The 20,284-nt window shown below is 47.1% G+C and overlaps 7 protein-coding genes across 7 annotated transcripts; 1 reads left to right on the top strand and 6 right to left on the bottom strand.

The window, feature by feature from the left end:
- Nucleotides 1–172: 172 nt before the first annotated feature.
- On the bottom strand, nt 173–2,422 carry TbgDal_X3660 (hypothetical protein, conserved; the record flags this gene model as incomplete). Its single annotated transcript, XM_011779244.1, has 1 exon — nt 173–2,422. One exon carries the CDS (start codon nt 2,420–2,422, stop codon nt 173–175), a length of 2,250 nt encoding a protein of 749 aa, XP_011777546.1.
- A 433-nt stretch (nt 2,423–2,855) lies between these two features.
- Nucleotides 2,856–3,161, top strand: TbgDal_X3650 (hypothetical protein, unlikely; the record flags this gene model as incomplete). The annotated part of the gene is made up of 1 exon (XM_011779243.1): nt 2,856–3,161. The coding sequence occupies one exon, from the start codon at nt 2,856–2,858 to the stop codon at nt 3,159–3,161; it is 306 nt and encodes a 101-aa protein (XP_011777545.1).
- A 686-nt stretch (nt 3,162–3,847) lies between these two features.
- Nucleotides 3,848–6,988, bottom strand: TbgDal_X3640 (hypothetical protein, conserved; the record flags this gene model as incomplete). The annotated part of the gene is made up of 1 exon (XM_011779242.1): nt 3,848–6,988. The coding sequence occupies one exon, from the start codon at nt 6,986–6,988 to the stop codon at nt 3,848–3,850; it is 3,141 nt and encodes a 1,046-aa protein (XP_011777544.1).
- A 1,418-nt stretch (nt 6,989–8,406) lies between these two features.
- On the bottom strand, nt 8,407–9,562 carry TbgDal_X3630 (splicing factor ptsr1 interacting protein,putative; the record flags this gene model as incomplete). The annotated part of the gene is given in 2 exon segments (XM_011779241.1): nt 8,407–8,703; nt 8,702–9,562. Coding segments are annotated over 2 exon segments (1,158 nt in total).
- Nucleotides 9,563–12,319: 2,757 nt separating this feature from the next.
- TbgDal_X3620 (importin beta-1 subunit, putative) lies at nt 12,320–14,920 on the bottom strand (the record flags this gene model as incomplete). Its single annotated transcript, XM_011779240.1, has 1 exon — nt 12,320–14,920. One exon carries the CDS (start codon nt 14,918–14,920, stop codon nt 12,320–12,322), a length of 2,601 nt encoding a protein of 866 aa, XP_011777542.1.
- Nucleotides 14,921–15,990: 1,070 nt separating this feature from the next.
- TbgDal_X3610 (enolase) lies at nt 15,991–17,280 on the bottom strand (the record flags this gene model as incomplete). Its single annotated transcript, XM_011779239.1, has 1 exon — nt 15,991–17,280. The coding sequence occupies one exon, from the start codon at nt 17,278–17,280 to the stop codon at nt 15,991–15,993; it is 1,290 nt and encodes a 429-aa protein (XP_011777541.1).
- Nucleotides 17,281–18,313: 1,033 nt separating this feature from the next.
- On the bottom strand, nt 18,314–19,603 carry TbgDal_X3600 (enolase, putative; the record flags this gene model as incomplete). Its single annotated transcript, XM_011779238.1, has 1 exon — nt 18,314–19,603. The coding sequence occupies one exon, from the start codon at nt 19,601–19,603 to the stop codon at nt 18,314–18,316; it is 1,290 nt and encodes a 429-aa protein (XP_011777540.1).
- Nucleotides 19,604–20,284: the final 681 nt, after the last annotated feature.

Raw genomic sequence — 20,284 nt, 5'->3', positions numbered from 1 at the left:
TTCTATGTGCAAATAAAACAGACATATAATATAGCATAACAGTATCCACAGATCTCCACCTATAGAACAATCAATTTGAAGCAAATACTGGTGACAAGTCCAGAAGAGCACACACACGCACACGCTCACCATTAAAAAAAAAAAATAATCCCTTTTTCATTTTCAGTGACACTTACATCAAACTTTCGTCACCATCTTCTCTGTTTTGAGGTGTCGCCAGAGGTGGGGAAATGATTGGGATGGTACGATAGGGGACAGAGGTTGACCTGCTTTTACTTTCCGTTTTTTCATCTTGAAAAAACGCCTCCCTTCCGTTGAAGAGTTCGTTAGAACGATTAACGCCAAAGTCTTCATTGTAGCTAACACGATCTTCAGCAGATTTTTCCTTGTCAGCGACTACCTCCTCTACCGAATACTTCTCAGTTACCTCCTCTTCCTCATGCATTTCTCGCCCCCAATCCTTTGGTTGAACAATGTCAGCGAGCCGTCGGCGTTCACTTCCGCCATCGCTGCTCCCGCTGTCAACACAGCCACCTACAGTGCGGTCATTTCCCTCATTATTTAAGCCGCTGGCACCTCGTTCTCCTCTATCTTCGGCGCCCCCATCAGATTCAACACTACTCCAGCTGTGCACTCGGTTTTCCGACATATTATCTGCGTTAAAAGTCTCGAGTCCTCCAAAGTCAAGTGAAAGTTCACCTTGCAGGTATTGCATTTTGCCATCGGTATTATCTTCACCTTCCACTCCAGTGTTCACTAAATCATGTTCTGCAACCCCGCTGCTGTGTGTCTCCAAGAAACCCAGGGCGTCTGACTGGGTTGGAAGAAGCACTCCCGTACTGCTCCGCCTCTCCATATCCCGCTGCCTGCGAATGATGCTTGCAAGAGCATTGTCATTACTGTCACTTTTCCTCACTGTTTCACCATCGGTTATCGCATGACTCCCTTCTGTCTTGCGCGTCTGCAGTTCAGCACTACTGTGAGTAGTGTACGCAACCGACTCCGGGAGGTCGCCTGCTGTATTGGCATATGAAACATCCCCCAACCCCTCTTCACTGGGATGCTCACCTTCCAGTTCATTATTTCCCTCGCTATCCTTACCAACTTTACTTTGTTCCAATGCCCTTTCCGCTGAGTGTACGAAGGCGTTAGTTTCATCGTTGTTTTCGCCCGCCACAGCAAGCACAGCAGGGGCTTTATCTTCGAGTAGCGGGCTCAAAACGTTGTTGTCACGCCGTCCCGATGTGCGAGGGCTTTCCTCCTCCTCATCAGCTTTTTCGGGTGTACCCGCACCCTTCAATTTCTCAACATCCGCTTGGCCAATCTCCTTTACCTCAGGCTCGTTAGTACTTTCCATTGCGTCCCCGAGTTCAACTGCATCACTAACCTGATAAGTGTCACCTTCCCAACCGGGGGGTTCCTTACCCACAGACTCATTTCCTTCCTTTGCTGCTTCTGTGAAAACTTGGGCCTCCCTCTCCTCAGCGGCCTCCTCACTTTCCATTACGGTATCATCCACTGGTGGGGCCAGCAATGGCGCCCGCAGCTTAGGGGCTCTATCATCAGCGGCATCCACTGGTTTGCTCGACCTCCCTGTAGTCTTTTCATCCGTGTCAAAATCCTCATCAGCCCGTCCACTTGGCTTCTCTGAGACTCTTTCAGTTGACGGTGGTACATCACCACGGGGCCCCCGCTCTGCAGAGGCAAAACCGACCACACGGTTGCCGCTTTTCTCCTCTTTGGGCGCGGTAAATGTCCACACTGCCGCATTCTTATAGACACTTGCAACGGGGGCGCTGAAATCATATGCCAGGACGACTTCGGGCTTATCCTGTGGAGGATGATTAACGTCTTCACGGGGAGAGAAATCATATTCCGCGTTGTCTCGAGAGGCAGTAAATGGATTGTCGCCGCGGGAACCCGTCGCTGTAGTGTCGTCGTGTGGGGAAGCGGTGAATGGGTTTTCGGCAGGAGAAGCCTCAGATACAACCACTTCTTCTCCAAGAGAAACGGCAGGAGTAAACTCTTCGATGGCAGGGACCACATCAGTGACTTCTTCACGTGGGGAAGAAGTTGGTGGAGTCTCAACCCGAGGAGGAGTTGAAGAAACCACATCATGAGAGAGAGTGGTGACAGGCTGTTCGTCATATCGAGGTGACGCCGCATTTGATGAATCGTCCGGTGGAGCGGTTGCAAATTGGACATTATCACGTGGTGAAACACTCGACTGCGTATCATCAGGGGGGCCGGTTGGAAGTCCAGAAGGTGGTGGATAATCACTTTGACATGTAGGCGGTGTTGAGACTTGTGTTTTATTATGATGACCTATTTCCTGCTTTTCTTTCACATCCATTACATCCATCACGACTTCCGGCTCCGGTTCATGTTTGTGTTTATCCCTGCAGCACAAGCAATTCCCCATTTGTTAATTACTACACACGACGAGAGCAGTACACTAAGTGAAAAAAAAAAAGAAAAATACTGTGCGCGGAGCAAAACGCAATCCACACAACCTTTTCTCTTTTCTTTGCTATTCCGAGGCGACGAGTTGCAATCTCCGTTGGCCGGCTGGCTGCCGGAGTGTTTGGGTGGGTCTCCTTCCTTCCTTCCTTCCTTCCCTTCTTTTTTTTATTGCCTCGACTTTGTTCCTTTTTAATTTGGTACCTGGACACGGATACAACCCGAAAACAATTGAGCGATCGCCCTACACTATATTGACTGTTGCTTGCAGCTCTGTAACACTCGAACTCGTCTATGAGTTTTATTATAAATATATAAACAGGTCCGCGTGTGTATGCACACCCCTATTGCTATATTTCTGGTGTGATCACAAGACTTTCGCTTCTTCTATATATATGTATATATATATATATATATTTCAAATTTTCCTTTCCTTTCCTTTTTTTGATCAAATTTGTTTTAACACCTTGTGGTACTGTCTCTTTTCTTTTTCCTTTTTTTTTGTCCACGACTTCGATGGACAAAATTGTGGTATTTGCTCCCGTTTCTCTTTTCCCCTCCTTCCCTTCGTACCGCCCTCTAACTATATATATATATATATATATATGCCTTGGATGAAGAGTTGGAAAGCACGTGTGCCTGTTGAATTGTTATTATTGTTATTGTTACTTACCGAAATGCACAGATGCACACAATGTTGAGACTGGCCAAACGGGAGATGAAGAAAAAAAAGGAAAAAGAAAAGAAACAGTGCCACAAATAGTTGCGCATGCGAATTTTTTTTTTTTAATATTTGGGGTGGATGAAACGGAATACCATACAACAATAATAGTTATTGAGCACTCATTAGCACATGTGTTTCCATATAGGAGGTAAAACAAATAAAAAAGAAAGAAGATATAAAAAACAAGCACGAGAACTATAAAGAAAGTCCATTCACAGATGTGGGAGGCAAAAAATTTTAAAAAGTCAGTAGCAGCACCGTGATATAATCGCAATGAAACATTTAAACTTCACTTATATTTTCCCCTCAACATTTCCTTCCCTCCCACTTACCATGAGTCGGACACAAAAGCACGAAAGCACAAATTAGTCACGGGAAACTTCCATCACAAAAGCAACAGGGGGCGTGAAAGAGCCGACACTTCTCTCACACGCATACACACAGTAGTAAAGTTATGACAAAAAATGGAACGTCTCTCCTGGGGGTACGCATGGCAGCACGCCCCCTTAATCTCTTGCCACTCTTCCTCCGCAGTTAAACAAAGGAAAGGAAGGGGGAAAAAAAACGAATCCGCAAAAAAACAAAACAAAACAATACAATACACACACAAAGAAAAAAACCAAAGTAAAACATGCACACTTTAATTCGTCCATTAAGCGATCTCTACTTTTTGACATTCCGTGGTGAAACAGACACTCTGCGAATCCCAAAGCGGTGCGATACGGACGAGTCCCTACTCCTCCCGCGCCTTCTCAGGCCTTTGATGGCTTCTACCGTACTGACTCCGCTGACATCCAAGGCAGCCGCTAAGATGCCGTACCTTCTGGCGCTGCGTGATCTGCAGCGCTTTTCAGTACTTACTAGCGCATGACTCTCTGGTTTCGTTCCCGCACCGTCGTTGGATACTGAACGCTTGGTGCTCGTATTTAATTTCTGCGGAGCTGGGCAACAATTTGCTTTTTCAGAAGATTTCCCCTTATCTTTATTCTTAATTCTTGCAACGGAACTGCGACCACTACTCTTTTGGCCTGGTGATTTCGTATTGCGTCCCTGTTTGGTACTGCGGACCGAGGGTGGCGATGCATTCCTTTCAATTTCATTAGTACCTTCGGGGGACACAAGTTTCTTCCACGACCTCAGAACTTCCTCGCTCTCTTTTTTGCAGAAAAGTGTTGGTGAATTATGCCAGTAAGTGTCCCTCTGCGCTAAGTTGTACTTGTCTAAGTCGACACTACCGTGCGAGTTGCCAATGCCCCTTGGTCGGCGTTCAGCTGAAACGCACTTGCGTGAGCTAACATAATTGCCTCGCCACGTTGATGCGTCCCACGAAGCGGTGGAAGGTGACATATAATCGCGAGAGCTCAGTGCTCGTGAAGGACGAAAGGTGTCCGGTGGTATGTTGGACAAAGAGGTGTTAAACCCCCTTTGATAGCGTATCCATGTTGGGGCCCTCCGCCCACCCTCCGTCACTTCCTGCTCATCCGCCCACGGTCTCGCAAAAACGTGCTCTATACTGTTGTCCTTCGGTGGTTGTGGTGATAATTTCCCTATGTTTCTCCGGTGAGCATCTAACATTGTTAATGAGTCGTCGCGTTGAAGCACCGTCCGCACTTCGTGGGGTATAGGACTTACGTACCGCGAAGACGCAGCGAGTGGTGACGATGGCCGCGCTATACGTCTTCGAGGGCTCCATCGACTTCTTCTGTCATTGCCAGCGAAAGTGGTTGCGATGCTCCCTGGCAATGTGAGGTTAGCCGTACGCCGCCTTGGAGGAGAGTTGTCCGTGTGAACTAATCCACTTGGATCCTTTTCGCTACCCACGCTCGCATGCGATGAAATGCGCTCCCCCTGAGGTCGTGTCGCGGTGCCACCCCGCGGAGATGGTGATACGATTCGTCTCTCAAAGACTCGTTGCGCCGCACCCGCGTTGCGTGTGAGTGGCCGCCAGTCATCAGACGAAACTATACGACGGTCGCTCAGTCGTGGCGAGACGTTATAGACATCAGAACCTGTGGCTACGGGATCACCCGGAGACGTAAGTGGAATGCTCCGACGCGGTCTCGAATTCGACAAGGGACGTGTCAAGCTCGAGTCGGGGGAACACACAAGAAATGAAGCAAACGAATCGTGGGGGGATCTCTCTTCAAGCTTGCGGCACACTTTTTCATCTTTTGCACTTTCGCTATGGAGCCCGTTGTCGGTACCGTAATTACAAACCTCGCCTTCGTTCGCTGACCTACCAGAGACTGGGGGTGATGATGCGGTTAGTGTTGCTGGAGGAAACGGGCAGAAGCTTGACGGCAAGTCGTTGATGTCCGCCTCTTTACATCTATTGATTCTATCTACTGTATCAATACCTGGTGCTGCCGAAATTTGGTCTTTATCTACGCATACTTCGGCATCATTATCTATATAGGTCGCCAGTGAATGCCCCGTATAGAAAGGCGTTACGTCCGGTGGAGCTGATATGTGGGCAGCATATTCTTTGGGTTTTGGCACATCTGCTTCCCGACTCGTGGTATGTAGAGGTACGGAGTCCCCTGATAAGCGACTGCAAGCATCTATTTTTGGGGCAGATCCCATATGATCGTCGCCAGGTTCCACGGTCAAATTCCGCACCGGACAGCTTGTGCGGGTGCCGAACTCTTCTTTTCGTTTTCCTGCACTACAAATAGGTTTCTCCGACCCTGCTGATCCTGAGGTTGGTTGTGATGTGTTCTGGTCCGTGCTCCTGTCCGAAAAACAGTTCCAGTAAAGTTCATTGTAGTTCTGCTGCAACTTTTCCACTGTCTTCTTCAGGTGGTTTAGCAGTGCGTGCTGCTCCAGGCGTGAGCCAGTCGAAGGTGGGTTTTGTCCAGAAGCAGAACAATGTGGATCTGCTTCCCCGCCCACAGCCACAGCATCCTGGGAAGATGTGTTAATGTGTTGATTGTTTACGGTGCAGTGCGAGCAGGCATTGCTACAATCATGCGAAGGGGGAGAGCTCTCACAAGCACGCCAAGGAAGTGGTTTCCCCCACTGTGAGTTGTGATCGACTTTGGAGGGCGCACATGAGTGAGTTTCCACTGCACTACATTTGCTCCTACACGTGTGTGCGGAAGTAGATTCGTCTGTTTTCCCGTGACGCCACATATGGAAAAGTAAGTCTATCATAACCTTCTTGTCACTTTCCCCCGACTGTGTCGCACACTCTTCCCCATGAGCATGAAGATCGCATGATGAAGTAGGAAATCGCGACTCAAAGGGTTCCATTACCTCTTCACAAGTTTCATTCTGGGCGTCAATACTCTCAACACAGTTCTTCGCACCAATTTGGGTATGTGCGGGGGCTGAAGCTGTTGGAACCTGGACTGCGGGGTGAATCCCAAGTGCACCTGTCCAATTATCATGTGCGTGCAGGTTACAGGGCGTCGCATCAACTCTGTTACCACAACCAGGCATACTCCCGCATACAAAGTCCGATGTATTTTGAGACTGACAGAAGCTTGGTGTCATAGCTATAGCCCCATCGCGCATCCCTACAGCTTTCGATTGGTTTCCGCAACACGTATAGATACACGTTGAACCCGATTGAGGAAGTGAAATAATGTTTTTACAGTCAGGGTCGGCACACATACATGAACGGAGCCTATTACCGTCCCTGGTCTCGGCCGGCGCAATATTTATTGCCAAAGCGTAACCATGGGATGGTGGAGTTGAGGAGACAGTAGACCTAATTGCATTGCTCAGCGAGGGCGAACGATCGAAACATGACAGGGGTGTGGCAGGTGAGCCAGCATTCCACCAGCACGTTTGCTCCTTCATTCCGCTTGTGTCTTGGGGCGGGTTGGTCATTTTGCACTGAATAAGAAAAGTAATCTTCTTTCTATTTTGTCTGGCGAGGTTTTTTTTTTTGTTTAATCACCCTTTTCTTCGTTTTTTTCCTCAGGTCTTTGCACACATATAAACAGGGACGCTTGAATATAACACACCCCACACTTTCGTGTTCCTTTCTGTATTCCCCCCCTCGGTGCCATTTACACAAGAAAGGAATAAAAGGTAAAAAAAAAAGAGAAGGAGATGTCCGTGCAAGACGTGGAGCATAAAGGTGAACACACAAGATACAATAATAATAACTTTCCAAGAAAATAAACACAAGCGCATATAATGGTGGGAGAATTTTTGGAAAAAATAGTTAAAACGGTCAAAAAGACACGCGTTACTGTGCGTCCACCATCAATGGTATTGACAATTGCAGCAAGCCATACACGTAACTGTTTGACTTTGCCTACCTCATTAAGCACTCTCTCATTGCTACAGCACATCCCCATTATCGGAACTTCCAACGATATTCCTTTGTGCTGGTGTAAGAACACAACAACAACAACAAACACACCCGACACAAACGCAAACACGGAGACGAACAAATAAACAACTTCCCTTGTAAGTTTTTCCGTGGCCACCTCTCCTTTCCCCTAAGACTCTCCCTATTTTTCCATTTAGAACTCCCTCCCCATGCATGGCCATATCCACTTTACACACATGCTGCAGCAAAGCTGCTGTGATGCCTCATCTTTGAATGTTGCGAGAAAGGCTGGTTCACCGAAGAAGAAAGAGAGTGAGGTATATTAGTAGGAGTTATTTATTTTTTTTAGTTTGCAGGGAAATGAGAAGACTTTTAACCACATTCAACTGTACCAAACGGCTTAAAAACTCATTCGCTTTCCCTACACTCTAACAACACGAGCAGTCACGGCGGCATTCCGCCCCTCCTTCACTAACATACACGGACTGACAGAACCACACGTCAAGCAGCAACGTTGCTTCAAAAGAAAAAAAAAACAACAAAGCAACGATGTTGCGCACAACAGGCGGCTGGGTACCGAGAGAGTGGTTAGAAAAAAACACACGGTAAGAAACATATAAGGGAATGTATTATAAGGTATGCTTGAATTGCTGCACCATACGCAGTCTGCGCCACACACGGTGCAAAACCAAACACGCGTGTGGTGATAACCAATAATGCTTAACCAACGAAGTTTCAGTGGTGATTAACAGAAAGTTGTAATTTGTCATCGTTTTCTTTTTCTCGCGTCCCGAGTCGATTTCCTTCCTGGCTGGGGCATCACTGTTGTCTACAAATCACCTGCTAAGGGCAAGCAGGTGACACACCACTTCACCACACGCATGCTCCAAAACACAATCAAAACACATTTTTCTTTAGTGTAGTGCATCATTATACACTACCTCCTGTATCGCCCTTCATCACGTTGCCTTCGCTGGCGAGCATCTTCCCTTCTGTCATCATACCTATCACCCCCGGCAGATATCGATCCATCCCCCCTTCCACGAAACTTATCATTGCCTTCGTGAAGAATATAATGTCCCTTGTGCGACCGACTCCCATTGGAACTACCGCCACCCGCTGGTGCCTTCTCTTTCCGGCGGTCCCAGTCCCGGTCCCGGTCACGCTCCCGCTCACGCTCACGGCCACGATCCCGGTCCCGTTCACGATCCCGTTCACGATCCCGTTCACGATCTACGTTCACGATCGCGGTTACGCCCATGTTCACTTCCATGAGGCTTGTCAGAACGGTGGTGGTGGTGGCGGCGCTCGTCCCTGTCGTTCGATCGGTGCTTGTTGTCACGCTCCCGCCGCTCGTCGCGTCGACCTGTTTTTTGTTCGTTTCTTGGCGGTTTGTCGTCACGTCGTGCCCGACTTTCCTCCGCGTCTTTACTGCGCTCTCGTTTTCGCCCTGACTTTTTATCGTTGTTGGTGCTGCGTCGCCTCGACTTGTCACGATGCCTGTGACGGGACCGAGAGCGGCGCTTGGTGCCACTACCGCTCCGATGACGCCGACGGTTGGAGGCACTCTTTTTCGTGTCAGCCTCTGACGCCCCAGCTTCCGCGGCACGCTCATAGCGCCTTTGACCACGGTTTACTTCACCATCACGTTCCTTGCTCCCGTCCAGTGATGATGCATCGCTAGAGGAAGAGGAAGAGCGAGAAGAGTACCGACTGTCACCATCACTACCGCTACTGCTTCCGTCATCCAGAAACATTTTTGCGGCAGCGGAAGCTGTCGTCATCACCGGTGGTGCAAGGATGCCAGCTCTATATGATGCACCGCCGGCTGGCCGCTGATTACCTAAAATAGGAGCTGACACGCCTATAGAACCAATATTCTCTTGTTTCCCCATTATATCGCCCATAACCGACCCCCCGTTGTTCATGTTGTGTAATGCGTGGTGATGGCCCCCGGGGAAGATGGAGTAATACTGCTCTGGATGTTCAGATACCGCTCGGTCCCATCCAATGTAATTAAAATACTCGAGCCATTCTTGGCGGTATATGCGCTCCTTGGTGTCCTTATCGTACTCAGGTGGGATCGCATCCATTTTCGGTTCCTCCCCTCCGTTTATTGTTTGCCTAAAGCAATTCCTTCTCTCTTTTTATGAAAAAAAAGGAAAGTTTCTCAAATTCTGCCTCCAAACTGTCGACAACTGTTATGATGGTGATGTTTAGAAATAAAGTTAGTGTTGTGTGGCATGCGAGACGGAAAGGCACTGCAGTAGTGTTACGGGTTAAACTTCTTGTGTGCTCTTAGCCTGCTACCTCTCTGTGTTTCTTGATGTTGTCTTTTTTGTTTTTTCACCACAGTTTTTTGTTTCTTCCCTCAAATGAAAGAGAGGTGAGAGAGGACAGTTTGTTTTGGAAGCAAATATATATATATATATATGTATTACTTTATTTCCTCCTGCGGGTACGCCAACAACACTGTACGTATGGCTTTCTTTATCTCAAGAGAATTCGCTACCACCTGCCCACTACAAGGCGCTAAGGTAAAAAAAAAAAACGGAGAATGGACAAAAAGAAAATAGAGAGTGAAAGGAAGCACAATATAAGAGAAGGGCGTGCTTTACACCGATGAAACACAATGAAAGTGGTGGGCGTCACATCTCCTTTGAACACACTCGCGGGCCATTCCACACGAGCGCTCAAAGGATCTGTCAGAGTAACCAGACATATATCCTTTGCACCTTAAATAAATAAATAAATAAATAAATAAATATATATATATATATATATATGCGTACTTAGTTAACAAAGCGCATGAATGATTCCCGTCGTGTCAATCACGTGTAAATAGTTGTTTTAATAACAACACCCTTCCCCTCCCCCACACCGTACTGCATCAGCACACGGGAGGGAAGTTCCGGCACACACACCGGCTCCTGCTCGTGCGGGCACGTAATGGATGCTACGAAGAGCTCCAAAACACAACGTTTTCTTTCTTTTTTTTTTTACTCGTGAAAAAGACAACGATGCGTAAGGCTCAAAAAGCAGTGTGAGAAACCACACAGAAAGGTGCGAAGTTTGTGTGTATGTACGTATGTGTGAACTGGTGGGGAATGTGACAGGTAAAGAGGGTTAGACGTGAGCTGAAGTTAGAAGGACAGTCCTAATAATAGAACGGGAAAAGACAATGTGGGCACGGCGAATGGGAACAAAACGCAATCACCTCACGCATGCAAACATACGCAGGCGCGGTCGGTTTCACTAACGCAAGTACCTGCAAAGTTCAAGTAGATATATATGCTTTTCCCTTAACCCCACCCTTCCTCTCTTACTCTCTAGATGAGTGTTTTATCAATCACACAACGCGCTTCAACTTCACTGCCCATCGAATGACATCCTTTTTATTTTTATCTTTTTTTTTTTGCATCAATGCACTATGAAGAGGGGGAGCAAAAAATAAAAAAAAATCACATTTACAGGGAGTGGTAATCCTTGGCTCATCGCTTCCTTCTCTTCTTTTCCTTTTCCTTTTTCTTTTTCTCCCTCCCCATCCACATGGCGTTGCATTCAAAGTCCTATCATCCTCGCTCACCCTTAGTCCCAACTTCCATACTTCAAACTTCTTTCCTTTATCAGCTTCCAAATGTCTCTATATCCATCAACACAAACAGCTCACTTCTCACCTAACCGTATTATTGCACAGACACAAAAGTGTGTGTATGGGGAGGCACACACACTTGTTATCCACGAGAAACTCCGTTTTACTTTCGGCACCTTCACAACCACTCATTTCTATTACCCGCTTTCTCCCCAACAAGTTTAAATAGGCAGGGATGCGCGCTTCTATCGTGCATTATCCTGTTTCTTTCCGTTTCCTGCCGACCACCACGAAAATACAAAATTAACATAAAAATTATTATTATTATTATTATCAGCTTAACCATTTATTTCAAACATGGCTCACCCTGAGGAAGGAAGGGAGCTCCACACACACACACACACACACAGACAGACAGATATACACGACAACACATGCCGCAAACGCTTCTGTACACTCTCCCCTCACACTTGCTGCTTCTTCACCTTTTTTTTTTGCCTTTTCCATTGCCGTTCTCTCCATGTGCCTCTTCATAAACTTTCGCACCTTCCTTCTCCTCATTTTTCACCTGCTTCCGAAATGCACCCGTGATGCCTGAAGTGCGTTTCCGTCATTATAGCGCCACGTAACGAAACACTCCCACACTGACAAAGTACAGGTTAGAAACAAACTAACGATACAGAAGAAAGAAAGTGACGCACCTCCCCACCCCCAAGAAAAAAAAAAGTAATGCATGTCGAAGGTGTATACGTCAAAGAGAAGGAGGAAAAGGGGGGAAAGGAGGGAGAGAGAGAAGGGGGGAGGGCGGTAACTAATGACATTAATAATTATTATAACAAACTACTCTAAGCGGCGCGCCACACGCATAAACAGGAAGCAAACCTCATCTTGCTTTGGAACCGCCCGTCGTAGCTTTTCTCTTCCTTTTTTTTTCTGTCAATTGCTAGCCCCTTCTCCGCCTCATCCTCCCCCTTCCTTGCACTTATACCAACTGCCGTACTAATACCCTACTGCTGGATAACCGGCCGTACGACTATCGTTGATTATCTCTTCTCACGAACACGAAATAAAGAGTTTCTTCTCTCACGCGCTAAAACAAGGAAAGCAGAGTTAGATATAGGAGATAAAAAGGAACAAGCAGTAGCAGTTATCCTTCTCCCTTCTTTTTTTTGTTTCAACTACAGTGATTACACCCTTGCGACTATTTTTCACCTGTACGTTTACACAACTCACTTTGTTTGTCTGTCTCTTTCCTTCTTTACACCACCTTTGAAAGTTGTTGAAGTTGGCTTTCCACCCACCGCACTTGCTCCCTGAAACCATCGCGTCCGTCATTCAATTCTGCGGCAACTTTGACGATGGCCACCACCTCGCTGGAGAGAAGAGCGCTTTGCGCCTGCTGCCTCAACTCTTTTAAGGAAACACTCTTCAATACAGATGCCATATCGCCAATAACTGTGATGATCGCTATAAACACCTCAACGTAGCCGTGAGACTTGGCGAGAGGTGCGGTGTAAAGGACAAACTGTAGCATGTTTTGTAAATATGGAGCCAGAGGGATTTCGTTGCCCTTAAAACTTTGGCACACACTCGTGTACAAAGTAGAGATACTCTCCCATAAGGACATAACATACTCCTCATTATCGGGATCATCAGTTACGTTTACTCCACAACTCTGCTCAAACATGGAATGGACAAACGGCATGAAAATGTTTACATACTGAGCAAAGTTCGCCTCGCCTACGTTCAACACGATATCGCCGATGCAGTTGAGGAAAATACACTTTACACAGCGATCCACTTCGGGGTTCTGCAGATTGCCGTACAAGGCGCCAAGAATACCTTCCACGTAAGGGGCGAGATCTTTCTGTACCCCCAACGAAAGATCACCCACCGTACCCACAGCCACTGTAATAAGATCGGGTTCATCCACACACTGCAATGCTTTAACCACATGACCTGTGATGCGATCAAGGTAAGGTGCCATTCCTTGCTTAACGGCATGAGCAAAACTCCCTAACATCGTGAGCACCTCCTCTAGAACGGTGCCCTGAGGGTTCTCGAGTATCTTCAGTACAATCTCCATACTCGGTTGTAGATGCTCGTTAAACGCAAGCATCAACTTCCTGGCAGTGCTTCCCAGTGATCCACACAGCAAGCCAAGCAATGAGGAAGCCTCCATCTCGCCCACTTGGCCTTGTTGACGCTCTCCCAACACATTGTAAATGCGTTTGTGCAGCTCAGGCACAAGAAGATTAAGAAACTGAAGGCAGTCAACGGCAGCTGCATCAATAAGCGCATTCAACGCCTCTTGAGCGACGCTTTTCACAGTGTAATCGACACCCTTGTCAATCGCCAAAAGCAGCACGTTTAGCAGTTCGGCAAAGTATCGCGATAACTCGTTAGTGGGTTGGCAGTCCTCCTCCTCATAGGTAAGCGAGAGATTATGTACAATGTGGCACCCCCTGATAGCTTTCTCAGTTCCTTCACCGATCATTGGTGTGACGATGTTGATCAATTGCTGTAGGTTCCACGGCTGAAGCAGAAACACGTCACCAAAAAGTTCGCACACAGTGGCGAGTACCCAGCCAGCTGTATCAGCAACCAAGGGATGATCATGACGAATGTACTGCAGAAGTCCGGGCACAGCTTGCGCAACGGTATCTTGAATTTTATCCGCATTAGGACCGTTCAAAATACAACCAAATGCCAGAACTGCTGCCTCTTTTTCTCTCCATGTTGCGCCCTCAATGTTACTATATACAAATGGCATTACGAGATCGACAACAGGATCTTGAATACACATAGCAAGGCTCTGTAAGAGTTTACCGCCAGCTATCGCAATGTTCCAGTCACCCTCTTCTTGGCCCTCCTCCTGCCGCACAATAGTTTGAAGGCAAATATTCACTAGCATGGAAGCCCCTTTTTGGGCGTAGAATAAGCACCGCGGGTCAGCGCTTTCCTTCATATCCAATTCAGTTTCACAGATGGAAATCCAAAAAAGCATCGCCTGCAATGCAACACCTTCTTCTTCACCAAAGATAGCCCCGGTTGTGATGGCGTGTAACCGATCGATGTAGTTAGGAAGTGTGGAATAGTACATGTCGGCAACTTTAACTAACGACTCCATCGCTTTTTCACGAGTACGGGAGTTGTGGCTTGATGCGACAGTGCGGCAGAGAGTGTCGACGAGAAGATCCCTCTGGTTTTGTTGTTGCATATTGTCATGAATGAACTCCATGGCATTACATAGCGCATTTGTTGCGCAGTAACACACTTCCTCCTTTCCGCTGTTCATACCACACACAACAGCGTTCAGAATGCCACCCGTATAATTTATCAACGCTGCTTCAACGTCCTCGTGGTCATGTCCTTCTTCGCACACGTAACCGATTGCTGTTAGAGCTGCCACCTGGTGAAATTCACTTTGAGACTCCGTTGCACTTATTAGTATGTCCATGAGGTCCGGCCACTCCCCTGCCGGTAACTCTATGCGCGAAAGATTCCCAATAATATTTGCTGCCACATTCTGTATATCTTTTTTTGGTGAACCAAGTGTCGACAGAACGCATTGCTTCACCTCAGTCCGAAGGGCAACCGGGAGATTTTTCCATTCCCGTTCCAGAGCGCGACGAGCTGCCGTTTCACGAAGATTTGGCGCAACGGCGTTTTTCAGCAAAGTTCCAGCCATATTTCGAGCGAACAGTGGCTTTGACTCATCCCGAAACTCCTCCAACAAGCTGCACAGGAACCCACCTAAACCTCCCTGCTTGGCTCGGTTCACTTGTTCTTCCGCTGGAATCCGCACTGAGGGGTCTGGGCTACCTAACGCAGTTAACAATTCCGTCAAGGAGCTCATCAGTTGCCCACAACTTACCTCTTATTTCCTGAACTTGTTTTTGCTGTCGTTGCTTCCCTCCCCCTGCCTCTTAAAGTCTTACTACACACTGCGCAGTGTTGCAATGTTAATGGTATGCTTGTGTGTGAGAAATTACTTAGCACACAAGCCAATAATTTCAGATTCCTTCCACAGACCACACTTGCTTTTATAGCGAAGAGGGCAAATGATAACGAAGATCGGCAAGCGGCCAGGATGGATAAAATAAATATATAAATAGCACACCACCGCCTAAAGCAGTTTCTTCCCGCGCTTAAAAAATGAACTTTTATTCACAGCAGGAACTGCACGTACCTGTGGCCCTATCTTCAATAATCGTTATACCTTGACTCAGAAACAACAAAAAATAGTAAAACCTAGAAGTACTACCCGGCCCAAGCACAGTTTCACAAATTTATGCAATCCATAGCAATATCCGAACAAAAAAAGGGATCAAAAAGTGAGGGAAACGTAAGGTATTCACGTTACTAGCACAGAACATATACGAAAAAGGGATATGTATATAAGCATATACGAGTACATAAAGAGGAAGACAACAATAACGAAATGTATGAAACAAATTTAGAAATAAAATTGGAAATGAAATTAAAATACACTGGAAAAAAGTTATTGCTTACTGATACCTGCAACAAAAAAAAGGTGTTGGCAACAACTAAAAAAAAAAACCAACACATTCAATAAATACCATAACCTTACCAGTTACAAAAACTTTCACATAAAAGCCTATTTTTGTAAATCACCTTTTATTTCACTATCCATTTTCATTTGACCCGTATTACATTCAGATTACCTGTATTACATTTCACGGGCTTACCTTCGTATCCATGAAAAGTTACGAGAAGAAAAAACAAAAAGATAAAAAGATAATATTCCCTTTCTCACCACCCAAGCAAACAAATGAAAAAACTCCCGCACCCACTCACCCCCTACAACTTGACACCTGGCAAATAGAATATATGATACTGCAGGTGCACAAGACGGCCTGTGGAGTGCTTAAAAGAGTCACTTAGTGCGAAGTGCTTCCATATCCGTTACGACCAACCGGGAAAGCCAAATTTAGCATGGGCACCAAGTTCCTCTTCAATGCGCAGCAGCTGGTTGAGTTTTGCTGTCCGCTCGCCGCGGCACGGTGCACCAGTTTTAATTTGACCAGAACCAAGAGCAACAACAAGGTCCGCGATGTACGTGTCCTCTGTCTCACCACTGCGGTGAGAGACCATCACTGACCAGCCATTCTCCATGCACAACTTCGATGATGCGATTGCCTCGCTGATGGTACCGATTTGGTTGATTTTCAGTAGAAGAGAGTTGCAGGCCTTCTTTTCGATGGCCATCTTGATGCGTTCGGTGTTGGTGACAGTGAGGTCGTCGCCGACAATTTGAGTTTTGCCCTTCAGAGCCTCAGTGATGCCAGCGAAACCAGCGAAGTCGTCTTGATCGTAAGGGTCTTCAATACTGACAATTGGGTAGTCGTGCGCCCATTTGCAGTACGTTTCGCGCAACTGCTCTGCCGTTACCCAAGTGGGTTCGGGGCTCTTGAAGGTTAAATTATATTGTTGCTTCTTTTCGTCATAGGTTTCACTGGCAGCGCAGTCCATGCAGATGGCGAACTTACCCCTGTGACCAGCCTCCTCAATGGCCTCCATGAGGATAGGAAGCGGCTCATTAATGTCTTTGATCGGTGGGGCAAACCCGCCCTCATCACCAACGTTCACAGCATCCTGACCGTACTTCTTCTTGATGATGCCTCTGAGGGAGTGGTACACCTCAGAACCCATACGCAGCGCCTCGCTAAACGAGGTGGCCTTCACCGGGGCGATCATGAACTCCTGGAAGGGTAAGGCGTTTCCGGCGTGCTTGCCACCGTTGATCACGTTGAAGCAAGGAACAGGAAGGCGCAGTTCCTTCGTACCGGCGAGGGAGGCAAGGTAGCGGTAGAGGGGAACACCTTTCGCCGCAGCAGCGGCTTTGCTGATGGCCATCGAGCATCCGAGGATAGCGTTGGCACCGAGCTTACCCTTGTTGGGAGTGCCGTCGAGCCGAAGCATCAGTGTGTCCAATTCTTCTTGCTTAAGCTCGTCCCTGCCGATAAGCGCAGGGCCAATTACCTCATTTACATTCTTTACTGCCTGTAGGCAACCCTTCCCGACGTAGCGCTTCTTGTCCCCGTCGCGCAGTTCGCAGGCCTCATACACACCGGTCGATGCACCAGACGGCACAGCTGACCGGAACACACCCCTCTCTGTCGTCACTTCAACCTCCACTGTGGGGTTACCACGAGAGTCAAGGACTTCGCGACCGTGAACTTTCTGGATCGTCATATATAGAGACTTTAGTTTATCTTGAGTTTATATAATATTGTGCTGTTAAGCTTGCTGTTTACAGTTAAAATCGCAGATCTATGGCATAGGATAAGAAGGATTATAAAAGATCGCGTGTTAGCTGAAGACAGGCAGAAGGGTGGAGCACCTCCACAACGACGATATAAGATAGCCGTAAAAAGACCACAGTTTCGCAAATTTATGCAATGTATTTACTGCAACCAAGATATGCGGGAAACTAAAAAATATCGGGCGATGTCATTCAAACGACAGGAGGAAACGATCAGATGGGTGTGCAGCGGTCACCTACAGCCGTGGTCGAGCGCCCGTAGCGGTTGGGCATTTGAAAGAGTACTCCCCTAATGCTACACCAAAGAAATTTCACAGAGAGTCTCTGGAGCGGTGTGCCTCTCCTCTGCCGCCCAGTGGAAACAAAAGTGCAGAACACACGAATTATTTATCCCAAACTAAGCAAATAACGGAGTGTATATCCATCGATTCCGAACCCTCCAGCCCCTAAGTAAATAATAATGTTATTCACAAGCAAAACACCTCAACAAATAAAACAGTTAAAAGACTAAACCCTATATAGTGAGAAACTTTATTAAACTCGAGAAACAAGAAGAAGAGAATTTAATATTTCTCTAACTAGTGACATCACACACGACATCTAACCGCACAACATAGCGATACATAAAAGAATAAAGGTAATAGCATATAAAAGCCTATTTTTGTAAATCACCTTTTATTTCACTATCCATTTTCATTTGACCCGTATTACATTCAGATTACCTGTATTACATTTCACGGGCTTACCTTCGTATCCATGAAAAGTTACGAGAAGAAAAAACAAAAAGATAAAAAGATAATATTCCCTTTCTCACCACCCAAGCAAACAAATGAAAAAACTCCCGCACCCACTCACCCCCTACAACTTGACACCTGGCAAATAGAATATATGATACTGCAGGTGCACAAGACGGCCTGTGGAGTGCTTAAAAGAGTCACTTAGTGCGAAGTGCTTCCATATCCGTTACGACCAACCGGGAAAGCCAAATTTAGCATGGGCACCAAGTTCCTCTTCAATGCGCAGCAGCTGGTTGAGTTTTGCTGTCCGCTCGCCGCGGCACGGTGCACCAGTTTTAATTTGACCAGAACCAAGAGCAACAACAAGGTCCGCGATGTACGTGTCCTCTGTCTCACCACTGCGGTGAGAGACCATCACTGACCAGCCATTCTCCATGCACAACTTCGATGATGCGATTGCCTCGCTGATGGTACCGATTTGGTTGATTTTCAGTAGAAGAGAGTTGCAGGCCTTCTTTTCGATGGCCATCTTGATGCGTTCGGTGTTGGTGACAGTGAGGTCGTCGCCGACAATTTGAGTTTTGCCCTTCAGAGCCTCAGTGATGCCAGCGAAACCAGCGAAGTCGTCTTGATCGTAAGGGTCTTCAATACTGACAATTGGGTAGTCGTGCGCCCATTTGCAGTACGTTTCGCGCAACTGCTCTGCCGTTACCCAAGTGGGTTCGGGGCTCTTGAAGGTTAAATTATATTGTTGCTTCTTTTCGTCATAGGTTTCACTGGCAGCGCAGTCCATGCAGATGGCGAACTTACCCCTGTGACCAGCCTCCTCAATGGCCTCCATGAGGATAGGAAGCGGCTCATTAATGTCTTTGATCGGTGGGGCAAACCCGCCCTCATCACCAACGTTCACAGCATCCTGACCGTACTTCTTCTTGATGATGCCTCTGAGGGAGTGGTACACCTCAGAACCCATACGCAGCGCCTCGCTAAACGAGGTGGCCTTCACCGGGGCGATCATGAACTCCTGGAAGGGTAAGGCGTTTCCGGCGTGCTTGCCACCGTTGATCACGTTGAAGCAAGGAACAGGAAGGCGCAGTTCCTTCGTACCGGCGAGGGAGGCAAGGTAGCGGTAGAGGGGAACACCTTTCGCCGCAGCAGCGGCTTTGCTGATGGCCATCGAGCATCCGAGGATAGCGTTGGCACCGAGCTTACCCTTGTTGGGAGTGCCGTCGAGCCGAAGCATCAGTGTGTCCAATTCTTCTTGCTTAAGCTCGTCCCTGCCGATAAGCGCAGGGCCAATTACCTCATTTACATTCTTTACTGCCTGTAGGCAACCCTTCCCGACGTAGCGCTTCTTGTCCCCGTCGCGCAGTTCGCAGGCCTCATACACACCGGTCGATGCACCAGACGGCACAGCTGACCGGAACACACCCCTCTCTGTCGTCACTTCAACCTCCACTGTGGGGTTACCACGAGAGTCAAGGACTTCGCGACCGTGAACTTTCTGGATCGTCATATATAGAGACTTTAGTTTATCTTGAGTTTATATAATATTGTGCTGTTAAGCTTGCTGTTTACAGTTAAAATCGCAGATCTATGGCATAGGATAAGAAGGATTATAAAAGATCGCGTGTTAGCTGAAGACAGGCAGAAGGGTGGAGCACCTCCACAACGACGATATAAGATAGCCGTAAAAAGACCACAGTTTCGCAAATTTATGCAATGTATTTACTGCAACCAAGATATGCGGGAAACTAAAAAATATCGGGCGATGTCATTCAAACGACAGGAGGAAACGATCAGATGGGTGTGCAGCGGTCACCTACAGCCGTGGTCGAGCGCCCGTAGCGGTTGGGCATTTGAAAGAGTACTCCCCTAATGCTACACCAAAGAAATTTCACAGAGAGTCTCTGGAGCGGTGTGCCTCTCCTCTGCCGCCCAGTGGAAACAAAAGTGCAGAACACACGAATTATTTATCCCAAACTAAGCAAATAACGGAGTGTATATCCATCGATTCCGTACTCTCCAGCCCCTAAGTAAATAATAATGTTATTCACAAGCAAAACACCTCAACAAATAAAACAGTTAAAAGACTAAACCCTATATAGTGAGAAACTTTATTAAACTCGAGAAACAAGAAGAAGAGAATTTAATATTTCTCTAACTAGTGACATCACACACGACATCTAACCGCACA

The sequence above is a fragment of the Trypanosoma brucei genome, chromosome 10, assembly GCF_000210295.1.
Source record: "Trypanosoma brucei gambiense DAL972 chromosome 10, complete sequence".
Lineage (NCBI taxonomy): Eukaryota > Euglenozoa > Kinetoplastea > Trypanosomatida > Trypanosomatidae > Trypanosoma > Trypanosoma brucei.
This window is presented reverse-complemented; position numbering and strand designations above follow the sequence as displayed.